Genomic DNA, 15,432 nt, shown 5'->3' on the forward strand with positions numbered 1-15,432 from the left:
TAATGATGGATATAAGTGAAATAAAACCTAAAATCCTAAAATTAAAATCTATACATATTTCGTCTGGTATTGTACTTGTTAGTATAAGACTTCTTATATGTCGGATTATGTCTATAAGTGCGATTAAAAGAAAATACATTAGGAGAAAGAATTAGAGTACTACGAGCTTATCTTATGCGAAAATGTGAAGAATATAGAGTTCAACAAAAGGTTAAAAAGGATAAGAAACTAAAGTTTGAGTTATACCACCTTCATAAGTATCCATTTGATAGTAGATATTAGTATTTTCTGTATGGGTTTATTCTGTTATTTCTTTATTCACTACTGCTGTTATTTCTTTATTCACTACTGCTGTTACTGATGTGAATAATTTTCCCTTTTGCTTCTTTAACCATTGTTCTTAAGTATTATATTAATAATAACTATTATTACAATTATCTTCTTTTTGGCTTCTCCATGACACAAAATCTCTGTCTTTCAGTTTCTCTTCAAACTCTAATTTGCTGTTCATGAACAGAGACTTTCTGACTCTCTCTGATTGGTCCTTGGAACTTTGCAAATTTTCAGTTTTTTCCTCCAAATTTCAACACTTTCTTCATAATTCTGCATTTGAGTTTCTCCCATCTCTCCTTTGAGGTAAGTTTACAATCAAAAGTTTCACCATTTTTGTATTTTAATGTCGGTTGCAATTTGATGAAACCGTGTGAAAGTGACTGAAATTGATTGAAATTGAAGGAAATTGAGCGGTTTCTGCAGAATTTAGCAGTAGAAATTGCTTTTTTTCTATGTTTTTCAGAGAAGATAAATTGGGGATTTCTGAGAATTACCCATTTTTTTCCTTCAAATTTCAAGACTTTCTTCATAATTCTGCATTTGGGTTTCTCCCCTTTCTCCTTTTTTTTATAACGAAAGTTTCACCATTTTTGCATTTTCATGTCGGTTGCAATTTGATGAAATTGGCAAAGTGATTGAAATTGATTGAAATTGCTTGAAATTGAGTGAAATTGATTGAACTTGCTCGAAATTGAGCGATTTCTGCAGAATTTAGCAGTAGAAATTGCTTTTTTCTATGTTTTTCAGAGAAGAATTCTGAGAATTAATCATTTTTATGAGATTGATCTGTTTTAAGAAACTGTTTTTTCCTCAGTTTGTTTATTGGGATCAATGGATCTTCTGGTAGATTTTTGAGTTCTTTGTGGACCTTTTTGTAATTATTCATTCATATATGCTTTTTGAAAGCCATAATTAAAAAAAATCCCCAATTATTCAATTTTAATTATGCTAACTGTCCTAATCTCATAATTACCAGCAAATAAAATGTTAAAAAGTGCATTACTTTTTGTTTTGCAGGATGTAATGGGGTGATAGCAGCGTTTCTGCGTTTCGTGTCCGTTTCCGGGTGCTTATTTCGGTGAGGAAATGACAGATTTTTAACTGTATTGGAGGATTATTTCACTTTTTTGACTTTACAACTCTACAACCGATACTGCTTTTTAGTAGCGTTTCTGCATTTCGTGTCAGTGTCCGTCTCCGGGTGCTTATTTCGGTGAGGAAATGACAGATTTTGGTTGCATTATTTAACTGTGTGGGAGGATTATTTCACTTTCTTGACTTGAGAAGTCTATGCCGTACAAACACTCCTTTTTAGTCGCGTTTCTCTGTTCGTGTCCATATCCGGCTGCTTATTTTGGTGAGAAAATGACAGATTTTTTAGGATTATTTCACTTTCTTGACTTGAGAAACTCCTTTTTAGTAGCATTTCTGTGTTTCGTGTCCGTGTCCGTGTCCGGCTCCCTATTTTGGTGAGAAAATGACAGATTTTTGAGGATTATTTCACTTTCTTGACTTGCGAAACTCCTTTTTAGTAGCATTTCTGTGTTTCGTGTCCGTGTCCGTGTCCGGCTCCTTATTTTGGTGAGAAAATCACAGATTTTTGAGGATTATTTCACTTTCTTCACTTGAGAAACTCCTTTTTAGTAGCATTTCTGCGTTTCGTGTCGGTGTCCATGTCCGGGTGCTTATGTCGGTGACGAAATGACAGATTTTTGTTACATCATTAAACTGTATGGGATGATGATTTCACTCTCTTGACTTGAGAAACTCCTTTTTAGTAGCATTTCCACGTTTCGTGTCCGTGTCCGTGTCCGGGTACTTATTTCGGTGAGGAAATGACAGATTTGTAACTGTATGGGAGGATTATTTCAGTTTCTTGACAGTAATACAATGGCTAGAAAAATTCTTGCACAAAAGAGACATATTGATGGTAAGCATTCTAATTTTCGTCTCGAATTAGTAACCGATAAAAACCGAGAGATCAATTCGAACTTTTTTGTAGGATTCGAAGCTCCCCGAAATAGCTTGGAGCTGCAAATTGAAGCATCTACTGAAGCAGATGTTGCGGTAATTTTTGCAACATTAGTACATTTAATTTTTTTTATGAATTTATATAATCTGAGCTCCGAATTTTAATTACGATTATCAGGATTGGTCGGAGAAGAATTGTTATCCGTTCGACGTTTCGATGAAGAAATTGATTAACGAGGAGATTTCTAAGCAATCAAACACTAGGAAAAATGTACCGAACATTGTCGCGAGATTGATGGGTGTAGAGATGTTACCAATTGACACAAAATCTGCATCTGATAGACGGAATGTAACCGAATACGAGGAACGAGATATCGAAAGATGGGGTAATGGCGAGAAATTAGGCAATCCGAGGCCCCGAGAACATCCTCAGGAAGAGGAATTACAGAAGTTCAAGAAAGAATTTGAAGCTTGGCAAGCTGCCCGGTTTAAGGAATGTTCAAAAGTTGTCGAAATTGGCAAAAGTCGGTGTGAATTACTTGAAAAAGAGAACTTGAACAAGCGAAAAGTGGCACGAAATGCGGTTTCCGGGAGTACAACGAGTGTACTTAAAGAAAAGTACAATGTGCATCATAGACATAAGCTAGAACTATTCCCGGACGAGCAGAACGGATACATTTCTTCGAGAAACAGCAGCATAAATCGAAATAATGAAGCGTATTGGAATGATTATGATCGGAAATCGGATGAATCTTTTGCTCCGAAAAGAATTGTGATACTAAAACCGGGTCCTGACAGAATTTGTGACGCGGATGACGAGTCTTGGCCGAGTTCATCGTGTACTATTGAGGAAAGAGGAAGTATAGAAGATTTTCTTGAAGAAGTGAAGGAAAGATTGAAATGTGAAATTCAAGGAACGGCTCGTAAAACGAGTACCGGAGTTAGAGGAAGTGGAATCGAGACGCCTTTTAGCGAAAAACCATCTGATCCGAAACAAATTGCTCAACATATAGCAAAACATGTTAGAGATAGTGTTACAAGGAATCTGGTCCGGTCAGAATCAACGCGAAGTGAGATTCGGTTTAATGATCCGGATTCTCCCGAATTCATCAACCGGAATACAAGGAAATTCCTGTCGGAAAGACTCAGGAATGTCCTGAAGAGGGAAAAACATTCTGAGGATGTTCCTGCCATCTCAGGATCGTTTTTCTCAGGTTGTAACGCGAAAATCACACCGAAAGATGAAGAACAAGTGATGAAAACTCGGTCTTTCAGGTGCGGGGATGATGATTTAGTGATTAATAGAGAACCGTCTCCGAGGAATCTAGTCAGGTCTCTATCTGCTCCTGTGTCAGGAACATCCTTTGGTAAGCTGCTTCTCGAAGACCGACACGTTTTAACAGGCGCGCATATCAGGCGGAAGCACGAATCACTCGAAAATGTGCGGAAAACGAAGAAAGAAAGATTCAATATCAAAGAAAAGGTTTCAAACTTCAGAGGAAAGATCTTTGGGAAAAAGGTTCAATCAATGGTTGAATCAGATGGCGGTGAACATGATTTCGACAAGGATATCATGAGCGGACCGACTGTTGTCCGGAGCTTCAGCGAGAGACACATAATGGTAACCACTGAAATTCATGTTTCTTAGTCGTTTATTTAATCCTGTCGAGTTCAGATTCGAGCTGGGAAGGATTTTTTCAGCCCTAAGCAAGATTCCAAAACCTGAGATCTTGCTTACGGTGCGAAATTCATATTTTTTAGTGTTTCTTTAATCCTGTCGAGTTCAGATTCAAGCTGGGAAGGACTTTTTCAGCCGTAAGCAAGATCCAAAACCTGAGATCTTGCTTACGGAGCGAAATTTATATTTTTTAGTGTTTCTTTAATCCTGTTGAGTTCAGATTCGAGCTGGGAAGGGCTCTTTCGCCCCGTAAGCAAGATTCAAAACCTGAGATCTTGCTTACGGAGCGAAATTTATATTTTTTAGTGTTTCTTTAATCCTGTTGAGTTCAGATTCGAGCTGGGAAGGGCTTTTTCACCCCGTAAGCAAGATTCAAAGCCTGAGATCTTGCTTACGGAGCGAAATTCATGTTTTTTAGTGTTTCTTTAATCCTGTTGAGTTCAGATTCGAGCTGGGAAGGGCTTTTTCGCCCCGTAAGCAAGATTCAAAGCCTGAGATCTTGCTTACGGAGCCAAATTCATGTTTTTTAGTGTTTATTTAATCCTGTCGAGTTCAGACTCGAGCTGGGAAGGACTTTTTGGCCCGTAAGCAAGATCCAAAACCTGAGATCTTGCTTACGGAGCAAAATTCATATTTTTACTGTTTCTTTAATCCTGTCGAGTTCAGATTCGAGCTGGGAAGGACTTTTTCGTTCGTAAGCGAGACTCAAAACCTGAGATCTTGCTTACGGAGAAAGAGCTCATCCCCGAATGCTCCATCCCATGAAATTCATGTTTTTTAGTGTTTCTTTAATCCTGTCGAGTTCAGATTCGAGCTGGGAAGGACTTTTTCGCTCGTAAGCAAGATTCAAAACCCGAGATCTTGCTTACGGAGAAAAAGCTCCATCCGACAGCTTATTTTATGCATTCCAAACACCTAATCCTGTTATTTCCGGTCTCAGGAGAACTCGACAGAGGTACCGCCAAGCCCTGCATCAATATGCAGCAGTGTTCAAGAAGACTTCTGGAGGCCCCTGAGTCCGGTTTCGACATACCATGTTACTCCAGCAGATTCAGACACTGCTATGCCTCAGGTTTTCAGAGAAATCAGCTCCAATCTGAACGGTACACTCTAAATTCTATTTTCAATACAAGTCGGTAAAAATTCCTCACCGCCTTTTCTGATTCCGCAGAGTTACGAAGACAACTAAATCAACTCGAATCGAACGCCCCTGACAACTCGAAAACCGAACCTGAGACGGATGATTTCACAACGGCAGTTTTGGAGGACAAATTAGAAGCTTACACAAGAGATTTACTAGTCGTTTCGGGTTTATACGACGGATCGTTCGTCGATTCGTGCTTATCGAAGCCGATAAGCAAATCCGTCTTTGAAAAACTTGAAAAAAAACATTATAATGAAAAACATCAAAATGACCATAAAATGGTGTATGATTTATTGAATGAAACACTAGCAACGTTGCTTGGACCGCCAAGATTCCGGAGGAAAATCATCAGCTTGGCTTTTGTTCCGCCATTGCGCGGCCGGAAACTTCTAGAATGTGTTTGGAAAATGATGAAGGTGTATTTGTATCCTCCACAGGAAAATTTCCATTACTCACTTGATTCAATGGTGGCTAAAAACATTGAAACAAGTCCTTGGTCCGGGTTGATTGAAGACGAGATAAATGGTTTCGGTAAGGAGATTGAATCCGCGATTATTGGAGATTTAGTACAGGAAATTCTGACGGATATTTTTCATGTACGGCAACAGCAAACAACAACAGTAACATCGAAGAATTCTACGTCAACTATTTTTAGATGATAGAAAAGTGTATAGAAATGATTTTCAATGGCGATATTGGTATCCGTAAAAGGGTATTATTGCCATTTTTTTTAATTCTTTTATTGGTGTGAGAAGTAGGAGATTTGGTGTTCTTGTGTGTATATATATATTCTCGTATATGTAAATCGGGTGTTTATAGTCTGTTTGGTTGAACTATTAGTGTTTGATTTCTGTGTCGGAGCTAACTATCCAAAATTAGGGGTGTAATTTCTTTTTTCCTTATTGAGATAAAAATGACGTCGTTTTGTCTTTGACTTTAAGGAAATAAATAAAGTATATGGTGCAATTGACTTTCTAGATAAGTATACAGGATTAAAAATGTATTACGCCTTTGATTTATTTTAAGAAATATTCATTTTTAACCGAATTGGGAATCTATAGTGAATATTCTTAATTGGGATAATTCTCTTAAATTATCAAATAATAATAATAAAAATAAAGGATAATTTCAAAAATAACATGTGTGTTTTCGCTGATTTGTAGATGAGTATTTGTGTTTTTTTATTTGTTAAAAAAAGAGGATTGAAGTTTTCGTCTATTTATAAAACAAAAGATTTTTAGGTTCATATTACCAATTTGACCGTTAATAATTTGAAAATAAAAAAATTATGAATTAAATTTTATAAATACGATATTTATCATGAAACTACGTTTTTTTTTTTTTAGAATTTGATGAAGCTAATATCTTAATTAAATAGTCAACAAATCGCCAAAGGGAGAAATGTTAGCAGGCCCATTACAGTTTAGATGGCCCAAATCTATAGAGGCCCATTTCTTAATGGGTGCTTTCTCATGCCCCTAAAGGGAAAATTACACGGATATTCATCTTTTAAAAATTATTTACAACTATATCAAATCATAATTTTGGATTATATCAAACTACTAAAATCAGTACTTTTAATATATTTTAAGGATTACAATTTATAAAGTAGAAGTCTAGAATATATTTTCTAGGGTTTATGATTTATGAATTTGAGTTTAGATTTCTTAAATTATGGTGTAAAATCATAATATATAAAGAATAATGACATATTAAGAATTAAGTTTGGTGATATGACTTAGCTGTAATTTTATACTTAATTATGATATTTATGTATTTGACCCCCCTCTAAACCGATTTTATAAGGGCCGAGCGGTCCTTTACTAGCACCCCGAGCGGTCCTGATTTCATAGGTTGTCGTTTTTTTATATATAAAAAAATTGGCAGTTACGTGATAAATTGAGATTAAAGCGTTAGAATTTTTTTCTATATATGAGATATTTGTAATAATTTAAGTGATTTTTTTTTTGATAAAAATTTAAGTGATTCTTAACTTATGGTGCCCGCTATCCTTACTTTCTTTAAAAACAAAGTAGGATTACTTTGTTTCAATAACGAATAGTATTACGACATGTGTCAAATTAATTTAAAATAAAATAAATTATATTAAAAGTTGACATGTTATTACAGGTTACCACTAAATAGGAAAAATTAAAGTTACACAAGGTATAATACAATTCTATCCACCAAACCATTTTACGAAAATTGACACTACTTTACGGAAAATCTATAAAACCTTTAGAAATTTCTGTAACATTTGTATAATTTTACGTAAATTAATTATTTTTTGTTAAATTATTAATAAAAAAATAATTTTAATTCTATCCACCAAACCACTTTACGAAAATTGACACTACTTTACGGAAAATCTATAAAACCTTCACAAATTTTCGTAATATTTGCATAATTTAACGTAAATTAATTATTTTTGATAAATTAGTAATAAAAAATATTTTTAATTCTATCCACCAAACCACTTTACGAAAATTGACACTACTTTACGGAAAATCTATAAAACCTTTACAAATTTCCGTAACATCTGTATAATTTTACGTAAATTAATTATTTTTTATTAAATTATTAATAAAAAATAATTTTAATTCTATCCACCAAACCACTTTACGAAAATTGACACTACTTTACGGAAATTCTATAAAACCTTTACAAATTTACGTAATATTTGTACAATATTACGTAAATTAATTATTTTTGGTAAATTATTAATAAAAAATAATTTTAATTCTATCCACCAAACCACTTTACATAAATTGACACTACTTTACGGAATATCTATAAAACCTTTACAAATTTTCGTAATAAATTTTTGTTAAATTATTTTTTTATTAATAATTTTACTTCTATCCACCAAACCACTTTACGGAAATTAATACTACTTTACGGAAAATCTATAAAATATTTACAAATTTCCGTAATATTTGTATAATTTTACGTAAATTAATTATTTTTGGTTAAATTATTAATAAAAAAATAATTTTAATTCTATCCACTAAACAACTTTAGAAAAATTGACACTACTTTACGGAAAATCTATAAAATCTTTACAAATTTCTGTAACATTTGTACAATTTTACGTAAATTAATTATTTTTTGGTAAATTTTTAATAAAAAATAATTTTAATTCTATCCAGCAAACCACTTTAAGTAAATTGATACTACTTTACGGAAAATCTATAAAACTTTTATAAATTTCCGTAGCATTTGTATAATTTTACGTAAATTAATTATTTTTTAATAAATTATTAATAAAAAAATAATTTTAATTCTATCCAATTGACACTACTTTTCGAAAAATCTATAAAACCTTTACAAATTTTGTAACATTTGTACAATTTTATGTAAATTAATTATTTTTTGTTAAATTATTAATAAAAAAAATAATTTTAATTCTATCCACCAAACCACTTTACGTAAATTGACACTACTTTATGGAAAATCTATAAAACCTTTACAAATTTCCGTAACATTTGTACAATTTGACGTAAAGTAATAAATTTTTGTTAAATTACTAATAAACAATAATTTTAATTCTACCCACCAAATCATTTTACGTAAATTGACTCCACTTTATGTAAAATCCATAAGACTTTTACAAATTTCCATAAAATTTTTAGAATAAATAAAGTAATTATTTTTTTTGTTAAATTATTAGTAAAAAATAATTTTAATTCTATCCACTAAGCTATTTGAAGTAAATTGCACTACTTTACGTAAAATCCATAAACCTTTACAAATTTTCGTAACATTCGTACAATTTTACGTAAAGTAATTTTTTTTGTTATATTATTAATGAAAAATAATTTTAATTATGTCCACCAAATCACTTTACGTAAATTGAAACTACTTTACGTAAAATTCATAAAACCTTTACAAATTTCCGTAATATTTGTACAATTTTATGAGTAATTATTTTTTGTTTAATTATTAAGGAAAAATAATTTTTAATTCTATCCATAAAATCGCTTTACGTAAATTGACACTACATAAAATCCATAAAACCTTTATAAATTTTCGTAACATTTGTAAAATTTTACATAAAGTAATTATTTTTCCGTAAAATATTAATAAAAATAATTTTAATTCTATCCACTAAACTATTTTAAGTAATTGTAATACTTGACGTAAAATCTATAAAACCTTTACAAATTTCCATAACATTTGTACAATTTTACGTAAAGTAAATTTTTTTGTTAAATTATTAATAAAAAATAATTTTAATTCTATCCATCAAATCACTTTACGTAAATTGACACCACTTTACGTAAAACCAATAAAAACTTTACAAATTTCCGTAATATTTGTACAAATTGTAAAGCCGTTTTTTGTAGTGGTTAGGGTTAAATTTGAACCATTTCGTATGTCACTTCACTAAAAAAATTAGGGTTAAATTTGAACCATTTCGTATGATTCTGTTAAAATCGCATTAGGGTTAAATTTGAACCATTTCGTACGTTAGTGTGAAAACTGCACTTCATTAAAATTGTTAGGGTTAAATTTGAACCATTTCGTACGGTTGTGTTAAAATCGCATTAGGGTTAATTTGAACCATTTCGTACGTTTGTGTTAAAACTGTTGTTCACTAAAATTGTTAGGATTAAATTTGAACCATTTCGTATGGTTGTATTAAAACTGCATTTCACTAAAATTATTAGGATCAAATTTGAACAATTTCGTACGTTTGTGTTAAAACTGCACTTCACTCAAATTGTTAGAGTTAAATTTGAAAGAATTTGATGGAAATGACTTACGTACCCTAAACATTTAAACATGTGTTTTTTTAATGTATAGGAATTAATTCATATTTACTCATCTTCACCACTTTTCACCACTCCAACACATTCGCGAATCGCAGCTTGGAACACATTCACGAATCGCAGTCTGGAAAGGAGTGGAGCTGCTGCTTCAGCTATTTGAACTTTGAAGAACCTTCTTGCACACGAGAATATTTATCAATCGATCAATTTGATTAGTAAAATTCGATTATGACATTTAGACTTGAACTTTGGCATAAGTTAGTGAATTATTGCATACACGTATTTTTCTAATATGCCTTTACATAAACAATCAAATGTATCAACTAAGCGTTTACGCAAGCAATCAAATGAGCCAACTAGAAAGATGATCAAATGTGCCAGCTAAAAAGACTAATTGCATCACAATAGGAATTGAAAAACCAATTTGGCAAAGTTATGCTTAATACATTCACCAAATTTTTGTGCTTTCTCTAAATGCACAAATTTAAATCAAACGGTCTAAAGCTGAATTTGAAAATAAAATTTAATAAATTCCAATCCCCATCGAGCCCTTCTCTGAATGTTGAATTTGCTTAATGTTTTACCCGATTGTAAATATTATTGAGAGAGTAAATTAATATCAGTAAGTTATTACATCTCATAAGAAATGTCCTAGCTATTAAAGAAGAATCAAAATCAGCTGTGAAGTTCAGCGACATTTATAAATACTTGATAAAGGTTATTACATCTCATAAGAAATGTCCTAGCTAAGAAACCATTTAACAGTTTCATACTTGATAAAGGTGCAGTGGGCATAATTGGCAGGTCCCCAGTTTATTTTATGTGCCTACAGGAACCAAATATTCCAGTCAGATGGTGTTAAACCTGATTAAAACTCTCCTCTCCACCTAAGCACCCCAGTGAATTTTTAACCCCAAAATGAATGAACCATATAAGATCCATCAAATAGAAAACAATCTTAAACAAAGAAACTTCATTTGTCAAGTTGACTCCCAAATGCATAGAGCAATGAACACAACTTCAAAGAGTTAACTAGGAAACACAATAATTAATATAATCAGCCTGACTTATAGTTCTACGTTATTAAGCAGCTCAATAATTCAAGCAAACGAGAGTCAAAGGAAACAAGTTATAACCACATACATTATGCCATTCCAATCAAATTTTACAATAGGCCACACCAATATTGTCAGTATTGAAACTAAAAATAATAAAATCTGAAATTAATATAACTAAAATGACTAAAGTTTAAATATGTTCAAAAATGTCAGCAACATAATCCGAAATGAACCTAAAATTAAATCACTTATACTCAAGCCAATTAACAATTGAACTTCTTCATGTAAATAAAGACATTGAGCTATGCATATCTCCATTTTCACTTCTTTGAAGCATGTTCTGAATCCTTCATCTGTCTGCCTATTTTTCCTCTCCTCTTTACTAGTCTTGCACAAAAATTCTAAGCAAAAACCGAAGTAATAATAACATCATGCTACCTGGAGATCTGAAGCAAAACAAATGTTAAAGAAATTACAGTAGCAGAAACGTCCAGAATCGCAACGAAAACTAGAATTTATATTATCCTCATTAAATCGCCCATCCAACCTACCAATACATGCTTTTGGGAGTAGAAACCTTCAAAATCAGAAGAAATTAAATCTAGAATTTATACTAACCTCTGTCACAAAGAAGGCGTGGTACCCATATGGAACTCTATGGGGGCAGTTTGACTACGGCAACGGGATCAGCTGACATTGTTTTTGTATCAATTACATTCACGACTGATTTTCTGCAGTAAACAGAATAAAAGTCAGTGATACATGGTGGTTTCTTGAATACTGACCATAGAGAGTCAACTAGTCTTCCAATGGAGTGATACAGATAAACAATGGTGCTACTGAACATCAAGCTGCAATCCGATTCAAACTGCATTTCAAAGATATATGGTATGTGTATATCTCATTCATATATATGCAGTAATATGATCAAGTTACAGATTTTTAGAGCCTCTGAGATCATACAAAAGTGACAAGTGATACACAAAAGCAATGATAATGGCCAATGTAATCGTATAACTATATTATTTGCAACTATAATTGTCAATGTAATGAAAGCTGTTTCACATGTTTGATGCATTATCAGGCCATAAAAGTAGTTGGCCGTCTCAAAGGAGCAGCGAGGTTTAATGTACTAATTCAAGGCAATGATACACAAAAGCAAGCTTCAAGCGTGTTAACCTGACGAAAATTAGAGAATCAGTTAAAACTTGAGGCCAAACTTCAAGAAGTGGAGGTATTAATCTCTCTTATCTACTTTCAATTAAAGCTTTTATTGCTTAATTTATTAAATAGTACAATGCTGCCAAATTTTCCATAATTAATAATATTGTCATTAGTATTATAGGATTTTTAGTCCCTGCATTGGTTTAAATTTTGATAATTAGCTCTTGAACTTCAATTAGGTAATTTCAGTCCCACAACTTTAGTTTTAGGAATGTCTTCATCAACTGTGTGATGCATGTTTTGGGGGTTTGGTGTCAAAACGATTTATTATATCATAGTGTTATGTGATCTACATATTTCATATGATTCTATATGACATAAATGATAGTCATATCAAACGGATTGTCTCTATAAATCATGTTAGAAAATGACACATGTCCCGTTAAATGATATTAAATGTCAAAATATCATTTTGAATTCAAGGGGTTAACACCAAATTGAAGCAAACCAAATTCCATATGCAGATGTCACTGAGGCAAGCTATCACATACATTTCCCACCAAATTAATCATTATGATCACAACATTAAAGGTAATTCAATGGTAAAAAAAATGAGGTTAACATACCGCAAAGTAAAGCATAACCAAGTCATAGGTCCACCTGCACATCGATTGTTCAACAAAAACAAGAATTTTAGAAAGTGCACTATTTTTCAACTGAGCTTCTACATTCAAACTATAGAAATACTTGTACATGCTCATACACTTTCAAGTAATGGATATGATATATTTGTTTCTAACAGCCAAGATTATAATAAGAGATTCAAAATTATATGCCCCTCTTAATTAGTGTGTTAAGATTAGTTCTAATTCATCCCAAAAATACCTTTTTTGGGGATATTATCTTTGCTTTATAGCTAACCAATTGAAGATACTTGATCATTAGAAATTAAATCTGGATGAAAGGAGTATGACTCTATATGAAATCCATACTGTTACACTATTGAAGTTTTTCTTTTTTCATTTTACTAAGTAATTGGTAATAATAAATGAAGATACAAATTTACTGGAAAAGTGTAGATATATGCATTAGACAAACCATGAATTTGAAAATGGTGAATCCATCTTTTTGACACTCTATCTGCAAATCATGGATTTGAGAAGCCCTAAGAGCATGCCATAAATGAGTGTTATATGATCTATATATTTCATATGATTCTATATGACATAAATGATAGTCATATCAAACGGATTGTCTCTATAAATCATCTTAGAAATTGACACATGTCCAGTTAAATGATATTAAATGTCAAAATATCATTTTGAATTCAAGGAGTTAACACCAAAGTTTGTACAGAAAATCATGAGTGGCTATTTTTACCTGTTACATTGATTTGGCTAGTGTTGTATATGATGTACATTGAATTAATAGTTTAACTTACCTCAGCTTTACCAGATGCACTCTGTAAAGATTTTCATAATTGAATGATAAACTCCGCAAGAGCAATGGCGTCTATGCTTTTGTAAGTTGGTATTAACACTAATAGTGTTAGTACTATCATAGTAGTTGATACAAGTGATTTAAATCCATGGAAGTGTTAATAATAGGGTCCACAATGTTTGGAAGCTTTGCTCTATCAAATCTAATTTTTGTCTACTGAAGACAAGAGAAGTGATAATAATAATAATAAAAAAACTACAGTACAAGTGAAGTTGATAGAGAGAGTTAGTTTAAGCTAAGAAACTTACCTCAATCGAGTTGGGTTCCACATGAGACATAGTCTGCGTATTAACTCCTTGATTCATCATTTCATCAGCATCCTAAATTCACCAAAATCAAAAACATATATAATGTTAAACATGATTTTTTTTCAAATCCCAAAACCCTAATCGAATAAACAAAGGCAGAGGATAAACCACTAATCTACAATTAACAACAGGCACAGCGCAAAAAAGGTAATTAGCAAGGGAATTAAAATTGAGACACAATAACAAGTTTAGAGGGGAAAACAAAAACAAAAAACAAAACACAAGCACGGGTTGTGTACGAATTAAACAATAAAAGGAACAAAAAAAATCAAAAAATTTAAGTGAATAAATGAATAGAGAAATATTGGAGAAGAACACAGAAACCAATTTGAGATACAGAGGATGTGTCAATGCCGAGTCGTGTTCGGGTATGCAGATGTGTTAAGATCGGTTCAGAGTTCAATCAAATGAGAAAGAAAAAGAGCTTGCTGAGTGAACTGCATAACAGAGCTTACCGGAAAGAATCGAAGAACGGAGCAGCGACGCCTAAAACCAGAGCTGCTAAGAAAGTCTGAAGTATCAACAGGAAAACGATTACAAAATTACAAGAGAAACAGAAATAGAAAGCAACTGGAACAGAAGGTAGCATGATTCTAAAAGATGAGTTGTGAGGTGTTTTTGTATTATTGGTTTTGAAAAATAAAGTATATTTACTTGGTTTTTAAACTAAGTGAGGATAGCGGCAGCCTTAACTTATATATAACTAGCACTTTGTAAATTCATAAATTTTAATTTTAAAAAATATATTCTACACTTCTAATTAGTTTATAAATCTCAAAATATATTAAAAATTATAATTTTTTATTAGATATTATTTAAATAATTATTTGACATAGTTATAAATATTTTTTAAATTTTTTATCTCCGTATAAATTTTCCATTCAAATATGACTTTAATCAAAAAGAAATAGTTATCGTTTCGAAAAAGTCTACTGTCTAGTTTTGGACCGGCCCAACTATGAAGCCTATGGTATCAATATCCAAATATAAGGTACGTGAACCTATCTCGGTGCAATGTGAAGGCTTCGAAGAGCAAACTTCTAGATTAATTAAAAATAAAATAATGAAAATCATATATACGATTATAATTAAATTATAGGGTTAATTACAAAAAAGTATCCTGTGGTTTGGCCGATTTACGATGTGGTACTTGTGGTATTTTTTTTTTTTGCAAACGCAACCCTGTGGTTTGCAAAATTTTGCATTTGAGTTCACTTTGTCAGAATTTGATCGATAACGACTTCGAAATGAAAATTTTCATGAGTTAAATGATATTTTAAACAACTTTAATTCTTCAACTTTTTAGGTTTGAGGTCATTTAGGTGTTGTTTTTTTATGAGAGAGAAAGATAATGTTTAGAGAGAGAAAAATCCAAAAATGATGATTTTGAAAAATTAAGAATGTATAGAGAATGTTTATGTTGTTTTTACTAAAAGGCCTGCCAACCAAGTGGCTCATAGGTTAGCTTGTGAGGCCTTGTCTCTGGTTACGCCTACTTTCTGGC

General features: G+C 32.0%; 1 protein-coding gene and 1 long non-coding RNA gene across 2 annotated transcripts; one reads left to right on the forward strand and one right to left on the reverse strand.

Moving 5' to 3' along the window:
- Window positions 1-458: 458 nt before the first annotated feature.
- LOC136208701 (uncharacterized) lies at window positions 459-6,060 on the forward strand. The gene is made up of 6 exons (XM_065999816.1): window positions 459-636; window positions 1,351-2,263; window positions 2,336-2,400; window positions 2,483-3,925; window positions 4,923-5,085; window positions 5,154-6,060. The coding sequence occupies exons 2-6, from the start codon at window positions 2,188-2,190 to the stop codon at window positions 5,783-5,785; spliced, it is 2,379 nt and encodes a 792-aa protein (XP_065855888.1). The 5' UTR covers window positions 459-636; window positions 1,351-2,187; the 3' UTR covers window positions 5,786-6,060.
- A 4,959-nt stretch (window positions 6,061-11,019) lies between these two features.
- LOC136208228 (uncharacterized) lies at window positions 11,020-14,536 on the reverse strand. Its single transcript, XR_010677017.1, has 5 exons — window positions 14,384-14,536; window positions 13,869-13,940; window positions 12,747-12,780; window positions 11,575-11,687; window positions 11,020-11,402 (listed from the first exon to the last, which is right to left on the reverse strand). It is a non-coding gene; the product is annotated as an uncharacterized lncRNA (long non-coding RNA).
- Window positions 14,537-15,432: the final 896 nt, after the last annotated feature.

Source organism: Euphorbia lathyris, chromosome 10, assembly GCF_963576675.1.
Source record: "Euphorbia lathyris chromosome 10, ddEupLath1.1, whole genome shotgun sequence".
Classification (NCBI taxonomy): Eukaryota; Viridiplantae; Streptophyta; class Magnoliopsida; order Malpighiales; family Euphorbiaceae; genus Euphorbia; species Euphorbia lathyris.

Bases quoted from the DNA above. Each gene is read 5' to 3' on its own strand.
- LOC136208701 (XM_065999816.1), top strand. From the start codon at position 2,188: ATGGGAGGATTATTTCAGTTTCTTGACAGTAATACAATGGCTAGAAAA. The intron at 2,401-2,482 runs GTAATTTTTGCA...TACGATTATCAG, and splicing joins CTACTGAAGCAGATGTTGCG to GATTGGTCGGAGAAGAATTG. The intron at 3,926-4,922 runs GTAACCACTGAA...TTCCGGTCTCAG, and splicing joins TCAGCGAGAGACACATAATG to GAGAACTCGACAGAGGTACC.